The 22,289-nt window shown below is 38.4% G+C and overlaps 1 protein-coding gene across 1 annotated transcript; it reads right to left on the bottom strand.

Annotated features, from left to right (window-relative positions):
* Positions 1–981: 981 nt before the first annotated feature.
* Positions 982–21,805, bottom strand: RNF103 (ring finger protein 103). The gene is made up of 4 exons (XM_021697778.2): positions 21,065–21,805; positions 18,381–18,520; positions 9,171–9,286; positions 982–3,503 (listed from the first exon to the last, which is right to left on the bottom strand). Exons 1-4 carry the CDS (start codon positions 21,288–21,290, stop codon positions 1,934–1,936), a joined length of 2,052 nt encoding a protein of 683 aa, XP_021553453.1. The 5' UTR covers positions 21,291–21,805; the 3' UTR covers positions 982–1,933.
* Positions 21,806–22,289: the final 484 nt, after the last annotated feature.

Here is a 22,289-nt window from a genome sequence, read left to right as displayed (position 1 = left end):
CTCTCTCCCCCTCTGCCCCTACTGACCCCACCCCATCCCTGCCCCCACGCTCAGTCTCTAATAAATCAACCATTCTTAAAAAAAAAAAGAAGAAGAAAATCACCATGGTACAACTCCTATTTAATAACTGATTTAGACTAATAATCATCAGTGGATGTTAAAACCATTGGGTTACTAACATAACACTGAATGTTAACTATACTGGAATAAAAATTTTTTTAAAAATTGGATATTCACATAGCCTCACAGGTTCCCTCTTAAGTGAAAAAGTATCTTGGGTGCCTGGGTGGCTCAGTTGGTTAAGCGACTGCCTTCGGCTCAGGCCATGATCCTGGAGTCCCGGGATCGAGTCCCGCATCTGGCTCCCTGCTCGGTAGGGAGTCTGCTTCTCCCTCTGACCCTCCCCCCTCTCATGCTCTCTGTCTCTCACTCTCTCTCTCTCAAATAAATGAATGAAATCTTTAAAAAAAAAAAAAAAAAAAAGTATCTTACAATGGAAAGATATTACTTTAACCAAATTTAGCTTCACCAATGATGGGACAAACTGATACAAAATGTCTTCTGATGTCATACAAACGGGAGGTAGATACCACCCAGGCAATATTAATTTAAATCTAATCATGAGGAAACAGACAAATCCAGAATGTAGAACATTCTATAAGCCAACTAGCCTGTACTCTTCAAAAATTTATCAGGAAAGACTTAAAAAAAAAAAAAAAGGCAGGGAACTGCTTTTAGAGAGAAGGATGAAAAGAAGAAGCCCAAACCCAATGCATGAACCTTGCCTGAGGTTCACAATAAAAAAAAAATGAAAACATATAGAGGATATTTTGGAAGCAAGTGGGAAGTAGGGATTGGATATTAAATATTACTGAGTCAATGTTAATAAATTTCTTGGGTGTGATAATGGTATGGTGGTTATGTAAAAAGAAGTTCTTGTTCTTAGGAGATACATGGTGATATATTCAGTGGTAAAGAAGAATCAGGGTGACTAAAATTTATTTTCAAAGGGATCAGCAACAAACAAAAAACAAACCAGAGAAAAGAAAAAAGATAAATATACACATAGAGAAGATAAAGCAAAGGTAACAAAATATCAACACTTGGTGAATTAGAGAAATGGATGTTCACTGTACTGCTTCCAATTTTTCTGTAGTTTTTTAATTTTTCAAAATCAAAGTTAGGAAAAACATAAGTAATCAACATGTGGCTAATATGGTATAGTTGATTTTACTTAGATTAATATACTACTCATGAACGACTTAATACTTAAAAAAAAGAGCCCACCATGAAATTCCTTCCCATCAACGCTAACCAAGCTAAGAGGCTGACTAATGTCACCTCTGGCTAGTATAAGCAACATAATTTATCTTTTTGTTTTTCCTCATGAGTCAAGGATTCCATTTGACTTACCTGTGAAATTAACAAACCAGCAAAACACCTATAGCATTCAGTCACCTCATCAAAAACAATTTAACATTGGAAAAACTGTAATCTTCTGGTTTTAAAATAATTTATTTCATAGGTCTGTTTTAATTTCATGTCTCAGAGCATACATTATTTAACCAAGAGGTGCTGGACAGAGATTGTAAAAAGGGAGGAAACATTTAGGATTAGAAACTGCCTCAATTCCATTAGAATTTGATCCTACCTCGTAAAGTCTTGCTAGGATAAATTTCTATCATACTTCTTTTGTGCTTACAAAAAACATTAACTTCTGAATTTCCAATGTTGTAAATAAAAATTTTTACAATTAAGTATGCATTCAATTGACACACAAGGCAACCAAGTAATTATCAACATTAGCATAATGTGTATTTCCTGTCACTGCACTAACATTAAACTAAACTTCAAACCACAAAAACATTGTGACTAACATTAAAAAGGCAAGCTGTAAGATACTCAAAGCTTATAAAGGACAAATTGCACATGGTTAAGATGGGACATCATTTGACAAGGGCTGATGTTGTGCATATGGCTGCTTTTTTTTATAAGAAGGCCACCGGCAAACAGGGCAACAGTGTCGGCCCCCAGCCAACCACATCACAATGCAATTCTGATGGAACACATGACCACAAGGCAACCCCATTAGCAAACATCCATTTTCAAAATTCTCTAGGCAAACTACACATTCAGTACAGTGCAGCATATCAGCAGGCCAAGCTAACCAATCAGGTTCCATATCTTCATTAGCATTATATGATCCATATGACCTCCCCTTCCTTTCATATGGGCTGGTCTGACAATATTTATTGGCACATGAACAAGCCTCAGCATCACAGTGACTTGCTCTTCCTGGAGAATTGTGAACTATGCTTTGTTTATCTTCAAATACTTCCTTTTCATTGCTAAAAGTGTCTGTGCTCTCACTGTCTGAGTCATTTTCAATATCTTGAGAACCCTCCGACATTTCCTCTTCAGACTGGACTCCAAGACATTTAAATCGCCACATTGGCAAATTTTTTATATAATCAGTTGGTATCAGAGGGTGAAGCCAAAGGTCAGGGAAAGCTAACCGCTCCAAGAATAAGTCAGGGTCTTCGTCCCAATCAGATTCTACAGGAAAGTTCTGAAAAGAAGCAATCGGGTGGAAGAGGTAGCTGGTGTACCAGTCCCACAGACTTGATAACCATTCTAAGTTATTGGCATTGACTTCATCATTGTTGTTGCGCCGTCTCTTCTCAAAGTAATCGATTAGTAAACCATGTCCAAGGTATGTACTGAGAAACAGGGCCGGGTGTGAAGAATAGAACATCCAGTCTGCCCTTACCCATGAAGCCAGTGTGGTTGTATTGGAATATCGCAACAATTTTAAGCTATATTCATAAAAGCTATCTAAGTAAGGGAGCTGTAAAAAGCCCAACACAGGTAGCCAGGAAATAATTAATAGAGAATTGTATGTCCCTAAAGTGCTTATGAGAACCACAAATCGCTTTATGGTTGCTCCTTGTGTGATAAATAAGTCCATCCAAGCCATAAGATTAACTAGAACCAAGCTCAAAACAAACAGATCATTTACTTCAGGTTGCAATGAGCGCAAAAATGAATCCATGGCCTGAAGGGATATAAATTCACCTGTGTGGTTTCCGTATCTGTAAATTCCTTCAGGAGTTCTAAGAATGTATGATGGCATGTTATATACACCAATATCTGTCATGTAACTCTTGTTGTCCCAATTTTCCACATTAACAAAAATAAACTCAACTCTTCCGGTAAATTTTATACTTAGTGCAGAGAAGAAAGCTGGGGGTTGGTCAAGGTTTGCAAATAGGTATATTTTTACCCAATACTGATCACTTTTATTCCATTCTTCTTTCAAATGTTCAGCATTATAAATGGTTTTGATCCGAGAAGCTGCATGAGCAGTTATCCACTTAAAAATGTGTTCTACTTCAATTTTGCGTCCACTATATTCTTTAAGCATGACTTTCCCTTTAGAAGTGCTTGTTTGTGGGACAGACATAATGAGTGTGGATCGTACCCAGCCTCTTCTCCTGCAGTATCTGTAAGAGAGTAAACTGTAAGTAAAAGGTAGGCTCATGGATGAGCTAGCTTGCTCATCTTCACTATTGCACAATTTGTTTCCCCCTAACAAATTTCTTTGGCACTGAAAGATACTCTCTCCTCAAAACCAAATAACCTCCAAATAATCAAAAGTAATACCAATACCTGGCAGTCGTACAAGAACAAAAGCAAGCTCTCTTTTTGTAGTTTTGTTTCATATCTCTTTTTTTTTTTTTTTAAAGAAAAGGCTTTAGTCAAGGAAATCAGCAAATACTTCAGCATCTATTATGTACCTACTACTTCATTATGTGCTTATAAGATCCAAAAGAAAGAAAATAATTCCTGCTCACAAGGAATTTAAAATCCTATTAAGGAAACAAAACAGAAGTATAAAACCATATATATTAAATTACTAAATAACAAAAAAGAAGTTCAAAAAAAAGGAGTATCACTGAGAGTTTGAGCTGGTGAAGATTTCCTGAAAGGTTTGGGAACTGAATGAGGTCTTGAAGGTGGTTAGATTCAAATGGGCAAAGAAGAGAGAATAGATTATCCTACATGCTGAGTCCCTGACTTGAATGCAAGTTCCTTGAGCGTAGGTGCCATGCTGTACCCATTTATTAACCCAAGCACCTACCCAATACCTGATGCACGCAGGCACGGTTACAAAGTAATCCATACAAAAGCTCACCTAAGAAAGAGCAAGTCCCATACTTTTTTGTATTCTTTCATCTCCTTAATGAAGATCATGAAGAAGAGTATTTAATACAGATGAAACAAAGTAAGTTTTCAGATTAAGAAGAGATTCAGTTAGAGGGTAGGTAAGTATAGAAGAATTTAACTAAAATTCAATCATTTGTTCAGACTTTTTTAAAAAAGATTTTATTTATTCACTTGAGAGAGAGAGCGAGAGCGAGAGAGAGCATGAGCGGGGTGAGAGGCAGAGGGAGAAGCAGGCTCTCCACTGAGCAGGCAGCCTGATGCGGGGCTCGATCCCAGGACCCGGGATCATGAGCTGAAGGCAGACGCTTAACAGACTGAGCCACCCAGGCGCCCCCATTTATTTAGATTTAACCAGTGTGGTCATGACTCCAATCCTTTTGGAAATGGACAAGTTCTTGCTATATTATTTGTGACATCACTCTCCCCCTAAAAAACTAGATGAGAAATGAAATACTGAAAAATAAAAAGTTGTTGTATGACAGTGGAGAGATTGTAAGTGCAGCATTTCCCTTTTTTTAAAAAGGTATTTTTTTTCCAAAAACCTACCATGTGGAGTTTTATGATATGTAAATTTACCTCAATAAAGATGGGAAAAAGAAAATCTACCATGCAGGTACATTTTGTTCGTTACAGATTTGTAAATGGATGGTAACAAATGTCCAATTTCTTATTTTGCTATTCAAAATATAAAAATCATAAAATCATAAGTGTTATGCTTTACTTAGTAAACATGGATTGTGTGTGTGTGTGTTTGTGTGTGTGTATAAATATATATTTTAAGTTTTATTTATTTCAAGTAATCTCTACACCCAATGTGGGGCTCAAATTCACAACCCTGAGATCAAGAGTCGCATGTTTCTCTGACTGAGCCAGCCAGGTGTCCCAGCATGGATTATATTTTATTTAAAATAAGCACATTACACATTTATATGATCAGATTGAAAGTCTCAACATAGGTCATATGGTTTTATAATGATAATACAATTAGTTGTATCTCAGGAATTTTGTGATATAACTTCAGATAAATCAAGATAGCATGTTATGTCATAAAGACAAAGTTAGTAACAACTCTGAGAAACTATCTGGGTGACTCGGAATCACAGACCATGATTCAGCTTCTTGCTGAGTTGATTTGCTTCCTTAACAGCGTAGATTCCACTAATATCAATATTGCTTTAAGTGGAATGGTTTGAGAATTATGAATTCCTACAAAGACAGTATCTTTAAACCCTTAACACTGTATTTGTATAATGCAAAGTAATAACTCATTGACATGAATTCTATTTTTACCCTCCACCCCCAAAAGCAACAAGTCAAATAGATAATTGCCTTATTTACATCTTAAATTTCTTTAAGTAGCTTTAATTTTTAAACTTAATATGATACTTGTGATGACACATTTCTACTCTTGATCATTCTTTTATCTTTCTATAACTACCTCAGAGAATATTGGCTTCTGAGTTGTGCCATAAATTAAATGCCAATCTTTCTAACAGAAAACCTTATTGTGTAAAACAGGCAAAGAAGGTCTTAGTGCATACTTTTCTTCATGTAAGAAAACAAATGTATCATGTGCTTTCTTTTCAGTTTACACTTAGGTGATAGCTTTAAGGTTTAACCTTCCACACTGATAATACCATGAAAATAACCTAAACCTTTTGAGATCTCAGAGAATTTGAAGACTAAAAATGATAGAAAACATGTTTAGTGAGTTTGTTACTCCAGTTTCTTGTGTGACATTCAGTACTTAAAAAGAAACCTTAGTACTTCTGTTTATGTAATGTGGTTTCTTCAGAGGTTATTGGCCTCGTTGGCCTTCCAGGCCTGCTCTCCAACCTCCCCTTCACTTTCCCTTCTCTGTTTATGCCACAGGCCCTCTACCCTTTTACTCTCACCATAAGCCCTCCTGACCCACTTGCCACTCAGCTCCTGCAATTACAATGTTTTCCATCTGCTCTTTACTATCCCCCACCTCTCTAATTCCTTAAAGACACACCCCATCGTGTTTTCTACTTTCTCAAAGAAAAGAGAATAGACATACCAGAGGGCTTTTTAGCCCTGTAAGCTATATTGCTTGGTTGGGGAATGAGAGAAATTGGGCCAGGCAAGCTGAGTATGCGGGGAAAGAAATTAAAACTGTTGCCCAACAGAGTCAGGTACTGCCCAGAGGTGGTGGTCCTGAATATTCTTAGGGGAGCTAACCAAGTCAGGAAAGTACTGCTGTACAATGCGACCAGCACACCGGAGGAGGCTGCCCAGAGGCCACCCCAGAGAAGGAACTCCGGTAAAGAAAGCAGTATAAACAGTGGAGTAGAGAGTTTGGTGTTTCTAAAAATGTGAAATCAAGATGATGACCCAATTATTCAACATACGATTAAAACACTTGCTGAAAAACACTATTCCCTGCCCAGTTACACCCTGCATTGACATTCCTTTTTTTTTTTTTTTTTTTTTTTTTAAGTAGGCTCCATACCCAACATGGAGCCCAATGCAGGGCTTGAACTCACAACCCTGAGATCAAGACCTGAACTGAGATCAACAGTTGGACACTTAACCAACTGAGCCACCCAGGAGACCCTGCATTGACACTCTGAACACACTTTTCTATATCTATTTTGTTCTTCTATATCTCCAAAATCCTCAAAAGAAGAAAAAAAATAATCCTGACTAAGCACAGCTGTTATGGCAAGAATAGTTCTTACTTTAGTTGTAAGACCTTCCCAATAAAAGGAAACATGAATATAATGATATTGAAACTGATACGAGTAACTATGCATCAAAATCTTCACCTTTGTGATGAAAATGAAGGTGAAGTAAAAGTGTTTTTTTAAAAAGATTTTATTTATTTACTTGAGAGAGAGAGAGAGAGAGAGAGAGACCATACATGCGTAAGCAGAGGGAGGAGAAGGAGGAGAGGGAGAGGCAGAGAATCCCAAGCAGGCTCTGCGTTTAGCACAGAGCCTAACACAGGGCTCGATCTCATGACCCATGAGATCATGACCTGAGCAGAAATCACAAGTCAGATGCTTAATGGACTGAGCCACCCAGGTGCCCCTAAAAGTGTTTTAGTAACAAAAAATAATAGATGCAATCAACAAAAAAAATCAAAATTGGCTAAAAAATGACCTGTTCCATCATAAATAAGAGGTGAGATTATTTGAAGATGAAGGATTTAGAGGAAAATAAATGGAAGTTGCTTAAATGTATCTCTTTACCATTCTTCAGCTAGTATAGACTCAGAGTTTTTCCAAAGAAAAGCTAGAAAAATTTGCATTAAAATCTGCTAGACTCAATTATGATACTTCTGATGCATCTTGCTTTATAAGATTACATCCAAAAAAGTCAAACACTACTATTTCCTTTAGTTTTTCATGTTAATAGATTATCATTTTCTGTTTTGCTTAGTTTATTTTTGAATTCTTAATGTTATGTAACAATTTATATTAGACTGTAATATGTGTTTAACCTTTATATTTTGTAAATTTATTTTTACTTGATATTTTCTAATATATTTATAAGTTACAGTATTGAAATGTATTAATTAGTTCACAGATTTTTTACAAAATCAATTCTGAATATTTTTCAAAAAAATAGTGATACTGACTTTTGGCATTACCTGAAAAAAAAAAATCAAAATATTGGCATTATCATTTGTTCTGGTATTGCAATCACTAGTAAGGGAGAGAAAGATCTTTCACTCCGAGTCTATTTGGGAATGATGGGATCACACCAAATGCAATTGTCTTTGATAAACAAAGGACAAAAATAACAACGATTTCCTTTTCATTAGAACATTAACACTAAGGCTGTTTTGGACATTTCAACAAAAGGCATTAGAATATGATCAAGATTCTGTGGTGAAGAGAATGTGAATTTTGTGGGTAGATGAGGAGACTGTGAGTTAGTAGATACAAGAACTTTCCTTCTTATCTCCAACTCTTAGGGGATTCTACACCTTAAGGTGTGGATCACACCCTGTAATACCAGCAAAACAATCTTGAGGTAAAATAAAGCAAACATGGGCTTAAAGAAGAAAGGAAAATCTGATGTTTAACAGTTTAGGAGGGTTTTCTACCACTAATGGGCTTCCCATTGGGGCCACATGTAAGGGACATAGATAAGTCAGGTGTATTTCTTACCTTAGAAACTACCTAATGTTGTGAGGTTTTCTACATATACATCATATGCCCCCTCCTCAGCACCAAACAGAACATGCTGTACATGCTAATCTTTTATGAACTATTTACTGAAAGAGTAATTAAATGAATGAATATATGTAAGTTAAAACTTGATGGCACTAGAAGTTGAAATAAAAAGCATTTCAAAGAAATAACTTAATAATGAAACAAGAAATAACACAACAGATGAAATACTGGAGATGATGACAAAAGAAAAGAGAAATGCCTGCAAGGATTCTTGTCTGAGAAAATGGGAAAACAAAACAAAACACAACAGTAAAGAACAGAAAAAGGAAAGGTAGAAAGGGTATCTGTCTGATTAAAGAAAAAAAGAATGAAATCTGAATTTGGACATTGGGTTTACAGAAAAGGACACATCTAGGGGTAAGGCAGATGGAAATGAGTGTCCTCACGCAAACTAGAGGTCAGAATTATGACAAAAGATTTCAATCAGTACAAAGCTATAAATGTGCTACAGTCTTTTGGGGAAGAAAATTGAAACCAAAAGGACTAAAGACATACTCAAGAGTCACCCCCGTTAGAAAGAATATAGAAGAATGGAATAGAGAGAGAAAGTTCTCTCAGAAGGAAAGTAAGTACCTGCCAGTTTATCTATCAAAAACTATTAATCAAGCACCTGTGTAACTAACAGTGTGCTAAACATAATTAGCTTTCAGTTCAAATAGGCTTCTAATATCACTGTCTTCATTAGTTAAAACAATTCTGGTCAGAACTCAAATTCTAAGAATTGCCTAATCAACTCACCTGGGGTCACTGGAACAATTAAAAGTGCCTGTTCGTATTCCAAATCTTGACACCTTTTTCACCATTTTCTCCCAGTGGATTTTACCAACCAAGGGACTTCTGTCATTTGCTATGACCTATTTGCCCAGAAAAAAACAAACAAACAGAAACTTTAATTACCTAAAATGAAGTCAAACCAACCAGTTATTATCTATAATACATCTTTATCTTTGGAAAAAGATTCTGTTCCCAGTTATATTACCACTGCAATTCTCGTAGAAGGAACAACTGCCCAACTGAAAAGGCTTAAAACACTGAATACAGTGCATTAAAATTCCACACTCTGTGGCAGTTACATCGAGGGGAATCAAAACCATATTAAAAAGCTAGCCACATTCTCCACCCTGTAGGCCTATTCTCTAGAAATAAGTTACACAGGAAGAAAATGGCCTTTGGAGGCATTTCTATGCTCCAAAAATTTTAAACAATAATGTAAATAAAGCTTCCTAGAAATTATCACATGTGGGTTCAATGAGTTCAAATTTCACTTTTTAAAAATATAATTATGGAGCCAAGAGTCAAACATATGTTTTCTATTAAACTATGCTTTAACTAAATGAATACTCTTACTTCAAAGGCTTTTTCTTAACAATCATGAAAAGGATCTAACATATAAAAAAAAAAAGTTACCATAATGAATTCTACACTCTTGAACTTCTACTTCAAACTTGCAAATAGCTTTCAAACACAACCAAGATTGGGAGAAGTAAAAGATTTTTTAAAAAATAAAAGGAAAAAGGAAAACTGTAAGTTAACCTTCAAAATGTGTCATGGCTTCTTAGCCTTTCTAATCGTTAACACCTTTTCCTTTTATTCCCTAATCGTTCTGCTCTGAATGAAGGCAGGACTTCAACAGACATACCAGTAAAAAACAAAATTATATGTTAAGAACAAAAACACAAAAACAACTAAATGGGAACTTAAAGGAAAGCCAAAATGTCTAAAGTCTTCACGAAACCATCTGTTTGATTTATTTTAAACCTAGGGTATATAGGCCAAGTTTATTTTCACAAAGGCTATGTAACTGATGTTATCTATTCAAAATTACAACACTATACTCTGGGGTCCTTTCTGGGAAGAAGGGCCATTTTCATGTTCACAAAGCCTCCAGGAAATGAAATCCCAGGTGTGCGTGTGAAGTGAGTGCCAATATGTACCCCTGGGAGAAACAAGAGTGGTATAGCTACCTCATTGTGGCCCCTCTGCTGGGAAGCCTAATAAATTTCAAGGACAGCAGAAAGAGAGCATGTGGTGGTGACAAATGACTTGAAATTCACTTTATGTCCACTAACCCCTGCCATATACCATTGCTACCATCATCCCCACATCTATAGAGACATACATGCTACATGTAACATTTTGTAAAAACTCTGATGCTTCATAAATACATCAACGCATACACAATTGAAAGCATTAAACAAATGGTTTTGATGTGCTTTTTAAAAAAATTTTTATTTTATTATGCTATGTTAATCACCATACATTACGTCATTAGTTTTTGATGTAGTGTTCCATGATTCATTGTGTGCTTTTTAGTGAAAATAAAGGCCTTATTGAGGGAGACACGAATCATTTATTCAAATGCTCAGATGGTGGAGGTAACTGGGAAGAGGGCAATCTGAGGACATGAAAGCTCTTTCTGAGGAGGTTCACGCCAGTTACGGTACCCACTAAGTCCCTAGCTCTCATTTTTCCATGGTCCAAAAGGGCTGGATATATTTTATCTGAATAATCAGGAAGAAAAAGCAGGGCAAGCATTTCTTTTCTTTTTCCCCCTACTACTCAAGAGTCAATATGGTAGTTCTTGTTTCCATCAAGTAATCAAAGAAATCTTGACTTATTTTTCAGATTAGAGAAGGTTTGAGAAGTCTCTGTGCAATCATACCACCATACTCCCTACTTTTTAAAAGAATTCTTAAAGAACTTCTTTTCACTCCCATTTCCTGATCAAGGCTGCAAATAACCCAAACATTTCAGATCAGTGTTTATAATGACATTGCATCAAGGGGTTAATTAAGAGGTTGTTTTAATCAATGTAAGGTATGGCCCTAAGTCTAGGGGCATCTTTCAGTGAATATCCTGACCACTTTACAGGTATCTTTCAGACTTCCAAGAGCTCCAGTGCTAGGAAAGGAAGTAGGAATGAGAGGGGGTCATTGGCAGGCACTGCTGGTTACAGCACAGAAAATAGAAGTCTGTGATCAGAGGTAGGACATCTGAGCAGGTACATGACAATGTTTAACCCCAGGGCCTTATTTATTCAGCAAGCTGTACCCACGCCTGCTTTTGAAGAGTTTAATGACCCCTAACACAGAGAGCCTCACAAAAATGAAAACTCCCCTAGGCATTCATTGCATGAAAGCATTTTATTTGACTCTGAAGTTATATTTATGCAATTAGAAATTGCTCTGTTCAATGCCCTATATAGTTCTAGTATTCAACTTAAGGTTTAGCATAAATTAAATTTTGTAGAGGCTGAATTAAACCACTACTAAAAATTTAGTATTTTCACAAAATAACGCATCTGGCTGAGTCACATGGCACAATCAAATACTCTAAGCCTATTACTACTGTGTCACACCAGTAAGAGTTCCCAACTTACAGCTCATATCCAAAAGTATGCACGATGATTCTGAGAGGCACTCACATTGCTGGTCTTCCTAAAAGCAGAGATATATTCGTCGGCAGTTCAGGAAAGATATTGTGTTCTCTGTGGGGAATATTTTCAGAGACTAGAAAAAAACTAGATGAAAGTACAGCCCAAGTTCCAAGTCTGGAACAGAGTTGGCAGCATAAGCTGGAAGTAAAGGAATCTTTCCCCCCTCCTTCCCTGGTATCTGCCTCTCTAACTGGCATCCCTACACTTGCTCACCATTGCATTTCCTGCAGCTAGTATAGTGCCTAAATCATTTGGGTACTCATTAAATATTTATCTTTAACTGAACTATTTCAGCTTTTTACAGCTTAGTAACTTCATTCTTCTACTTCTGACTATACAAGTTCTCTAAAGCCACCAAGTTTTTGGTATCTGTTATAAGTCCCTTCCTTAGCAACCTCTCATCTGGAATACTTTCCGGACAAACATTAGCATAAATAGTACCTTGCTTTGCAATTGCATATTAACGTTTTTTTTTTTTTTTTAAGTTTTATTCATTTATTTGACAGAGAGAGACACAGCGAGAGAGGGAACACAAGCAGGGGGAGCGGGAGAGGGAGAAGCAGGCTTCCCGCGGAGCAGGGAGCCCGATGCGGGGCTCGATCCCAGGACCCTGAGATCATGACCTGAGCCGAAGGCAGACACTTAACGACTGAGCCACCCAGGCGCCCCGCATATTAATGTTCTTGACCCCGGTCAGACATAAGGACTTTCAATTCAACGAATTTAAAAATATACTTTTTCCAGAAAAAAAACTACCACAATTTTCCTAGGTCCCACTTCACTATCTAATAGAGTTCTTTAGGATCTCTCAAGATGCTAGCACCATCACGGGCCATCTAACTCAGCTGAAAGATAATCATATACTAAGATTTTTACTGGTCTACACATTTTAGTAAACCATACTATAAGCTGTCTTAAGGCACAGGCTATAGGTTATTCATCTTTGTGCCCTCAGTGCTAATCCTAAGGTTCAGTTGGCACACATTAGATTTCAATAAATATTTGTTAGATGGTTAGATGAATGGATGGAACCAGTGGTTTGCTGGGTAGAGGTTTAACAACTAGCTCTCCAAGAGAAAAAGGGACTTCTTATTTCTATTACTTGCTGATTTCCTTGGTATAAATACTACCATATGGTGATTTCAAGTTACCAACGTGTTATCTTATTTATTTATTTATTTATTTATTTGACAGAGAGAGAGAGAGAGAGAGAGGGCACAAGCAGGAGAGCGGCAGGCAGAGGGAGAGGGAGAAGCAGACTCCCCGCTGAGCAGGGAGCCCGACATGGGGCTCGATCCCAGGACCCTGGGATCATGACCTGAGCTGAAGGCAGATACTTAACCGACTGAGCCAACCAAGCGCCCCATCCAACATGTTATCTCTAAACATGGAGCTGGGAAGAGATGTTAACAATCACCCTTCATGAAGCAGTATGAGCTGGCTCCAGCACATCACGCATGGAACTGTGTCGAATAGTGTGTGATGCTAAGTGCCCATATTTTCTGATGTCAACCTTGTGTAGTCCAGTTAAACTTACAAAGAAAAACTAGGCCTCAGATTATTGTCTATTCCCTTCCACATGTATTATAGGTGTTATATTGGTATAAGAAAAAAAACCATATACTTTTGCCTAATTTTTAGAGGTGGGTTTTATTACTAATCAGAACATCTGCCATATAAATCTAGGCTAAATTAAATAACAAAACTCCATAGAACAGGAGTGCTGGGCTATGGTATTTTCTGCAGCTCTCAGTATTTCATTATTTTTTTCCCCAAGATTTTATTTATTTATTTGTCAGAGAAAGAGAGAGAGGGAGATAGAGCACAAGCAGGGGGAGTGGGGGAGGGAGAAGCAGGCTTCCTGCTGAGCAAGGAGCCCAATGCGGGACTCAATCCTAGGACACTGGGATCATGACCTGAGCCAAAAGCAGACACTTAACCGGCTGAGCCACCCAGGCATCCCCCAATATTTCATTATTAATGGGGAGTTTCTACTTTAAAAATCACAGACCAACTTAAATAAATATATGCAAATTGTATAAAATCATTAAAAGTGAGGACAAGTGATTGACAGAAACAAAATTCAATGGCATTTAATTATTTCCTTGGTATCCCCACTAGCTTTCTTTATGAATAAACAGAAATAAAAGTTTTTCACCGTACAAAATAAATGATAAAATGGCTTGCCATGTATTTTACCTTCAGAGTAGTGTCAAGAAAGGAATAAATAGGTTAGAATCTCCCGGGACAGAACTATTGTCTAGAACAAAGCTAAACAAGTTTTAAGATAGCTATTAACTCTTTTTACCCAAACAGGAAATATAGTAACATAATACTTCAGTAAATATTGACCCAAAGCTTTACTTTAAATCACATGATGCTTTTCACTGCTACCTCAATTCCAGTGACGGTAAATTCCTTATGATGGGGATAAAGACAGTAGGGAACAAATACCACAGTCCTTCATTGAACAAGGTCAAAAAGGAGAAATACAAATGTTAAGACAAGGATGAACCCGTAAAACCCAAAGAGCGTGCTAACTTTTCCATTTCAGAAGCCTAGCCATTGCTCCATCTGCCTCTCTAAGAGTTTTCTGAAGAGAGAGAGAAAAAAAAACAATAACCGTCTTCAATTTGTGATGCTCAGAAGATTGGGTGGTGGTAAAACCAAAGAATCCAGAACACCAAAAGATAAATAACTGATGAGAGATATGAGCTGAGGTTAGGAACAAAGCAGGAAAACTTAGAATGTTAGAAAGAACTGTTAGGAAAAAAAGAGGACTCAGTTGTTCCATGGGTTACATAGTATATTGATGATAAAGATGTCCCATATGTGTTGCTGCCTGGAAAACTAAAATTAGTTCTTTTCACCTCATATTACAGAGAATATAGGATAGACATGGAAAAACTTGACACGAAAAGGAGCATCCTAATACTCTGGTTCAATGTAAGGATAATTTATGAGCATTAATATATCTTAAAACAATTAAGAGAAAGATAAAAAGGCCATTAACATGTATCATGCAGAAAATAAAAGTATGAATTGCACAGAAGATAGAAATTATAAGAAATATAGGATGAATTAAATAAACTGTACAAATTCAATTTTTCTCATGTAGTATCACCATTCCACATTGGTGTCACCAAAAAAGATAATCAACCTAGATTACCAATCCATCCCAGAAAAATAATGAGCTGATCATGTGATGGAATAGCTAAGTCATATACCCATTTATTAAAGTCACATTTTCTCTAAATAAGTAAATCCAGACATCCTTTCAGTGACATGATTTATGAAGCCTAAAGTGCTAATTATCAACTATATGCCATCTAACTACATTTTTTTCTCAATAAATATAAAAGAAAACCATAATTCATAGGAGTAAGGAATGATATTAGAAAAATGGGAGGAAAAGAAAGAATTCTGATGTGCTTAAATATTTCTTACACAGCATACCTAAAATAAAGGCAATCTGAAGAGGATTGAACTGGCCGGGATCTATGCATAATCAAAAATTAAAAAAAAAAATGACAGGGCAAACTGAAATTAGTCAGCTTCTTTTAAAATAAATAGAAAAGAATGATAATTCAAATTACTAAGAACAGAATTTTAAAAGTTATCCTTCAAAAGAGATTAGATAAATATGACCTAAGCTGAAAGAATGACAAGCAACCGAGAGAATACTTAATCTTGTTTCTAACAGACATTTTCAATTTAAAAACAAAAAACCAACAGCCCTCTTTTAAGTGCTTACACCACTGTCTGTGCTGTTTAGCTTAGCTGGTGACTTCAGAATGCCTGAAGACAGGGTTTCAATCTCAATCTTCTCAGTTGTCCTGCCAGAGATTGTTCTTCTAATGCAAGCCAGCCATCTGACAGATGTAAGCGACTGGCTCCAAGAGACACAAGCCAGACACTGGCGATCAGTACAAATCCTGAAGGTCACTGGAAAAATTAAATGTATGTCCTACTACCACGAACACATGGAAAACCACATACATTCCATTTTTCTTAGGAGTCATTTTTCAACTACTAATACCTTGTGAGGCTTATTTAATATTTTCAGAGGAAAATAATTTAGTGATTAGAATTTATAATGCTAACATTCACTATCATTTATTATTTGTTCTTCATTTCATTCAAGTGTCCCCTTATCAGAATTTTTTGCCACTCTCTGTCTCCTTATTTTTCTTCTTAGCATTTTTTACTAACTTGATGCTATATTAAATATTTACTTATTTATTGCATACGTCTCTCAACTGGAATGTGAGCTGCCTGAGGAGCAAGGACTTAGCCTGGTGTATGTTCCTAGTCTATCTCCAGGGCCTGGCATACAACTAACTGCTAAATAAACTATTTGAATTTTGTCACTTATTAACAGAGTTTAATCCATGTTTATCTTTATTATTTTTTTAGATTTTATTATTTGAGAGAGAGAGTGAGAGAGCAGAGGAAGGGGCAGAGGAGGAGAGGGAGAGAGAATCTGAAGCAGGCTCCACGTTCGCATGAGGGGCTTGATCCCACAACTGTGAGATTATAACCTGAACCAAAACCCAGAGTCAGAGGCTTAACCGACTGAGCCACCCAGGTGAACCCCAGTGGGGGCGCCTGGGTGGCTCAGTCGATTAAGCATCTGCCTTGGGCTCAGGTCATGATCTCAGGGTCCTGGGAACGAGCCCCACATCAGGCTCCCTGCTCAGCCGGGAGTCTGCTTCTCCCATTCCCTCTGCCCCGCCTCCCCTGCTTGTGCATGTTCTGTCTCTCAAAAAAATAAATAAAATCTTTTTTTAAAAAGTCTTAAAAAAAAAAATTAAAGAACAGTATATCATTTATAAGCCTAGAATATATGTTAATTATTGAACCAGAATGTGTTAATTATCTATAGGTAGAATCCTATATACCAAAAGAATATACTTAGACTTTTGAAATGGCTTTTCCAAGTTTGGAAGGTGTTCAGCATCTATTTATTATTCATCTCTATGGAATCATTCAATGTATGGACAAACATTTAAACAGAGAATACAGGTAAATGGGACAGGCTATTCAACTCAACCTCAGTAAATAAAACTAAAAATGATCAAAGCCAACAAGTCTTTCTTGATCAGACCATCAGATATAAATATCTGGGAAAGGAAATGGAATAACTATTTACTTATAAATTAAAGCTTTGGAGATGCTAGTTTATTTTCTAATACCAATTAATTCACAGAGAAATAAAGTAGAATTTGATGGATAATGTATAGACTATACCCATAACCTCCCAGGTTCTCCCTTTGCTGTATTTAAAAATTACAGACTTAGATTATTTGGCAGGTAAAAGGTCAAACACAATAGGAAGACTGCATGTAAAGGGAAGTCATGAATAGCTAATGTAATCACCCAAAGAATTCCCAAACCTCAACTCTTTAATCTTTAGCTCCGTGGACCACAGTATTATTCCATCCTCTTTAGAGGTATATGTTTTATTTGAGGCCAGGTACAACAGAAAATCTGTCTATCCATAATTATATTGCAAATCTATGACAGGACCAGATCTGCATCTAAGTTCTCTGAACTCCTAGCTTTTTCTACCATATTTTGACATCATTGTCCTCAGAAAGAAATACGAAGGAGCAATTTGGATTTTTATACCCTGAATCAAACAGCTAACCCCAGTGTGAAATGACAAGAATACTGGACAAGAAATCGGGGTCCTGGGATTTGATCCTGATTCAATAATCATAATGTTAGCCAAAATCATGCTGTTAATTTACTTGATATTTTACTTTAAGTGATCTTATATTTTTAACAATTTAAATAACTTTAGCCTTGCCCTAAATCATATTTATGACATGTTCAATATAATATTGAATTTTCTAATTTGCATTAAAATCCTTAAATGATAATGTGTGCCCACTCATTTACCATCAGTGGTACATAAAGCACACTTTGCGAAGCATAAAAGACTATTTTTTAGGCCTTTCATAGCTCTACAACTCTAATATGCTAATTAATTTTCACAGTTTTGATATCACAAGAGTTTAGGGTTTAAAATTATCATTTCACCAATTTCATAAGCAGAGTAATGAGCACTCCCCACCACTCCCCACAATATCTCGTCCTCTATAGTCACAAAGTTGGCTATTTCTCTAATAGCAGGATTTTCTTACTTCTATTTCAGGGTTCTTCCTTTAGATACAAAAATCATTTGGATCACTGAATTAAAAACTGGTTAACCAAAACTGAAACAGGGCAAATCGCTCAACAAAAGGAATATATCCATGTTTCTTAACTTTAATGAAGATCCAGCAACTACAATGGATTTGTCGACTCTCTTTCTCCACAACTTCCTTTCCCCCTCTCTTCACTTCTCATTTTCCTTGGTCTGCAAAACCTCTTTCAGAGGACTCTGGAGCCTCCCTATGAGGACTGAGTTATGTTTAAGAAACATCACACAAGTACACAGAAGTGTCACTAGCTGGTGAATACTAGTCTGGTAAAAATAATTTCACTTCTGTCACTGTTTCTGATACCTGAACCAGCCAGATGCCATCTTTTGTGTCTTCTACAAGCTCATAGAAGTGCATTTCACCACTGAAATTGGTACTAGAAATGGATTCAGATGCTTCTTCTTCCTTGAGTGCAGAATAGAGCTCACCTTCCATCAAGTCACCTGAAGAAAGGAAAAAAATAACACTAGTAAGATTTCAAAAATTCTACATTCTCAGGGTTCCTGGGTGGCTCAGATCTGGGTTAAGCATCTGCCTTGGGCTCAGGTCATGAGCTCCAGGTCAGTAGGGAGTCTGCTTCTCTCTCTCCCTCTGCCTCTCCCCCTGCTTGTGCTCTCTCTCTCTCTCAAATGAATAAAATCTTAAAAAAAAAAATTCTACATTCCTAACTTCAATGATTAATTCCATTTTACACTGTTAAAAATCATGTCACAGTACTTCTATTTCAGTCTATAGAAAAGAAAAGCAGAACCTGAATATACCTACCCATTTAAGATTCACTCAGTAAAAATGTCATAAAAACCTACTACGTGTCAGGCAAAAATGAACAGACAAAAATCCATCTTCTCATGGAGCTTATATTCTAGTGCGGTCATCACATAATTTGTTAGGAAATTACTTAATTTCCTGGTCAGTCCAAAAAGCCATCACAGTATTATTTAGTTTTGTGTATAACATGCCGGGCTTCAAATAATTTTTAAACAGTATGATTTATATACTTATAACTTACAAGATTTAGAAATGGGTTTACAGAATTTGCCATTTCCACCTGCTTAAAATAGCAATAAGGTTTATAAGACTTGAAGGTTAGATACAAAAGATTACCTATAAGAAAAAAAACCTCCACATTCATACTCAAATTTACTGTGTAAATTGAGAGCTTGTATCATCAAATAAAAAGTAAACACTAGGGACGCCTGGGTGGCTCAGTCGGTTAACCGTCTGCCTTCGGCTCAGGTCATGATCCCAGGGTCCTGGGATCGAGTCCCTCATCGGGCTCCCTGCTCCGCGGGGAGCCTGCTTCTCCCTCTCCCTCTGTCTCTGTCTCTCATGAATAAATAAATAAAATCTTAAAAAAAAAAAAAAGTAAACACTAATGTCGAATTATTTTAATTTTTGCCTTAAATGTGAAAACAAGCATGACAGCAGCAAAATCGTTCACAACGAATATTTAAATGATAAAGTTAAATTGCTATATCAAGACTTCTTTGCTATAAAATGTGTGATCTGAGTCATACTTTTGTGGGCTGTGTGTATTCTTTAAATGATACGTGCATTCCTTGTACACCCGAAGCGACAAGTATTTTTAGGCCCAAAGAAAGCAACACTAAATAAAAGTCAAAAGAAAAAGTGTTGTTAAATTTTTTTTTACCATGAGAAATGATTTAGCTTTGGCAGTTAAGATACTTCTAAACCTAGAAAATTCATTTATTAGAGATCTTTACTCCATTTCCCATCCCCCACCCCTGTGGTAGAAGTAAGTCACCATAAACCAGTCAGTAAACAAGAGGCAAGAAAAAAAATGGATTTTATGTCTTCTCTTAAAAAAAGCATCGCATCTACAGACGGTCCCCTCCTCTACCCCTGTAGTGAGATACAAATTTGATAACCCTCAAGGTTGGCAAATATGTAGTGCTAAAGTCCTCTGGAGTTAGTATTCTCGTCTATCCCACAACAATGGCTATAGGGTACTAAATAAGGAAAAAAAAAAAACTGTCTTGTAAAAGACACAGCAGATATATTTGAAACAAAAAAGATAACCATCAGTTTCAACTGCTTCCTACAGCAACCCAGAATGTCTTTCTCAAGCTACAGTACATTCCCCTTCTAGGACATTTACCTAAACAAAGATATATTTTGTCCAGGGGTGAAAAAATTAACCATATTTCTTATTCAATCCTACCCCCAAACCAACAGTCACTGACAATGCACTGCTTAAGATGTTAAATAAATATTCTCTTAGCACTATTTCCATTCTATTTCTCAAACCACTTAAGCTGATGCAGCTGTATCTGTGACTTCTAAAAGGAAAAAGAAAAGTTTACATCCAAGGCGTAAGGATTTTTTTTAAATGCTGAAAGAAATATAAACTCTTCCAAAAAAAAACCAAGATACGCATTCACAAAACATATTCACTTTATTTTCACCAAACTTGAAGTATGAAAAGCTAATGCTGTACAGTTTACACTTTCTCTATATTTAAACTCATGATTTAAAATTTAAATCTTAGCCCTAAATTCCTCTTTAATATTAAGAATTCCAATATTTCCCCCTCCTGTTATAACGCTATGATTACTATCGTGACAAATAATGCTATCTACAGACAACTTTTTGGGGTTTTCCTTTTCTTATATCCCTGTGAATTTCAACCGACAAAAAGTGCTTTCCAGTTTGTCTGTAACCAGCTGACATTCCCTATTTTTTTAAAAATTGTTTCTTAGTAAACAATGCTAAGAAGCTGCACTTATATGTTATTTAAAAAACAAACACACCTTAAAAAGATACAGCAACACCCGTGCAAATAATTCCAGCCCCCTTCTCAAAACTGGGATTTTTTTCTTCCCCCCAAGAAAACCTGGACAGCTCTCGGAGTAGTCTGCTTAACCCTTCCAGGTAATGCCTCATTCTGGAGGAACCACCAAGTACGAGGAAGTACAAGTCGCCCCCTCCACCGGGTGGAGGGGACCCCAGGGGCGCCCGATACTCGCCTGACTTTTCCACCAGCTCCCGGACATCCTTTTTCTCGGGCAGCCCTGAATATCCCAGCCCCCGGCACTCCAGAATGGTCTTCAGCTTCTTGAAGCTCAGCGCCACCGGATCCACCAGCTGGGTGGCAAAGATGCCAGTTTCATACCACACAATGGCCTCAAAAAACCTGGCCAGGACGAACAGGACCAGAAAATAGAGGAGTAGGAAGAAGAGCTTCAGCCACATCTTCCCCTGCGTCTTCTCTCTTCTCAGAGAGCTCGGAAGACGAAAAAGGGGCGCAGAGCGGGGGAGTGTGTGCTCACGCCCGCCGGGGCGCGGGCACTGTCCCAGCGTGGTCCGGCCTCGCCGCCCTCACTGTCGCGCCATCGCCGGCCGGGGGGCTGGGGGGTTGGCTATTTGTGCGAGGGTGAGGAAAAGACGAGGAGGGGCCCGGGCGCAGAGCCTCGCGCGGGGCCTTCCAGTCAGGAGACGAGAAAAATAAAAGGGCAAAAACTAAAAAAACCCATCAAACACCGAAAGGAGCGGGGCGGGGGAGGGCCGGCGGGGAGGAACAAAACGAGGGACGTTACCCGGGCGGGGGGCACTGACCGAGGTGGCGGGCCGGCCTTCCAGCACCGTAATCTCAAGAGGGAGGGAGGAGGCCCCCCAAAATCATTCAGATCCACAAAGGAAGCTGGGTCCTGGCGGGAGGCCGGGGCCGGAGGGGCGGCGAGCCGGGGAGGCGGTTGGGGCCGGCCGCCGGCCGCCGGCGGCCGGTCAGGAGGTTGCGGCGCTCGGCCAGGCCCCGGGCCCAGCGCGGGGAGGAGCGGCCGCCGCAGCGCCGCGCCCGACGCCCAGGCCCCAGGCCCCGCGGGCCGCCCAGGCTCCGCGAGAGGCGCGGCGGGCACGGCGACAGCGGCTCCAGGTTCTCTCAGGCCGGCGGGCGGCGCCTTTCAGGCGGGCGGGCACCGCGGCCCGGCCCGGGAGGGGGCGTCGCGGTCTCTGCAGAGAGAAATAGGGCGCGCGGGCCGACGGTCCTGAAGAAGAAAAGCAAAAATAGGCCCCAGACGGCTCCCTGGGCGGCCCCGGGGCGGCTTCCTAGCCACGGAGCGCCCGCCCCGCTCAGATGGGCGGCGCGGGTCTCGGCCGCCGTCCCCAACGCCCCAGCCACCTCGCGAGGCCGCGACAGTCGCCTCGGGAGCAGAGGACCAGCCGGGGCCCCTGCCCGGGCCGAGACACAACAAC

This window comes from Neomonachus schauinslandi, chromosome 10 (genome assembly GCF_002201575.2).
Source record: "Neomonachus schauinslandi chromosome 10, ASM220157v2, whole genome shotgun sequence".
Lineage (NCBI taxonomy): Eukaryota > Metazoa > Chordata > Mammalia > Carnivora > Phocidae > Neomonachus > Neomonachus schauinslandi.
This window is presented reverse-complemented; position numbering and strand designations above follow the sequence as displayed.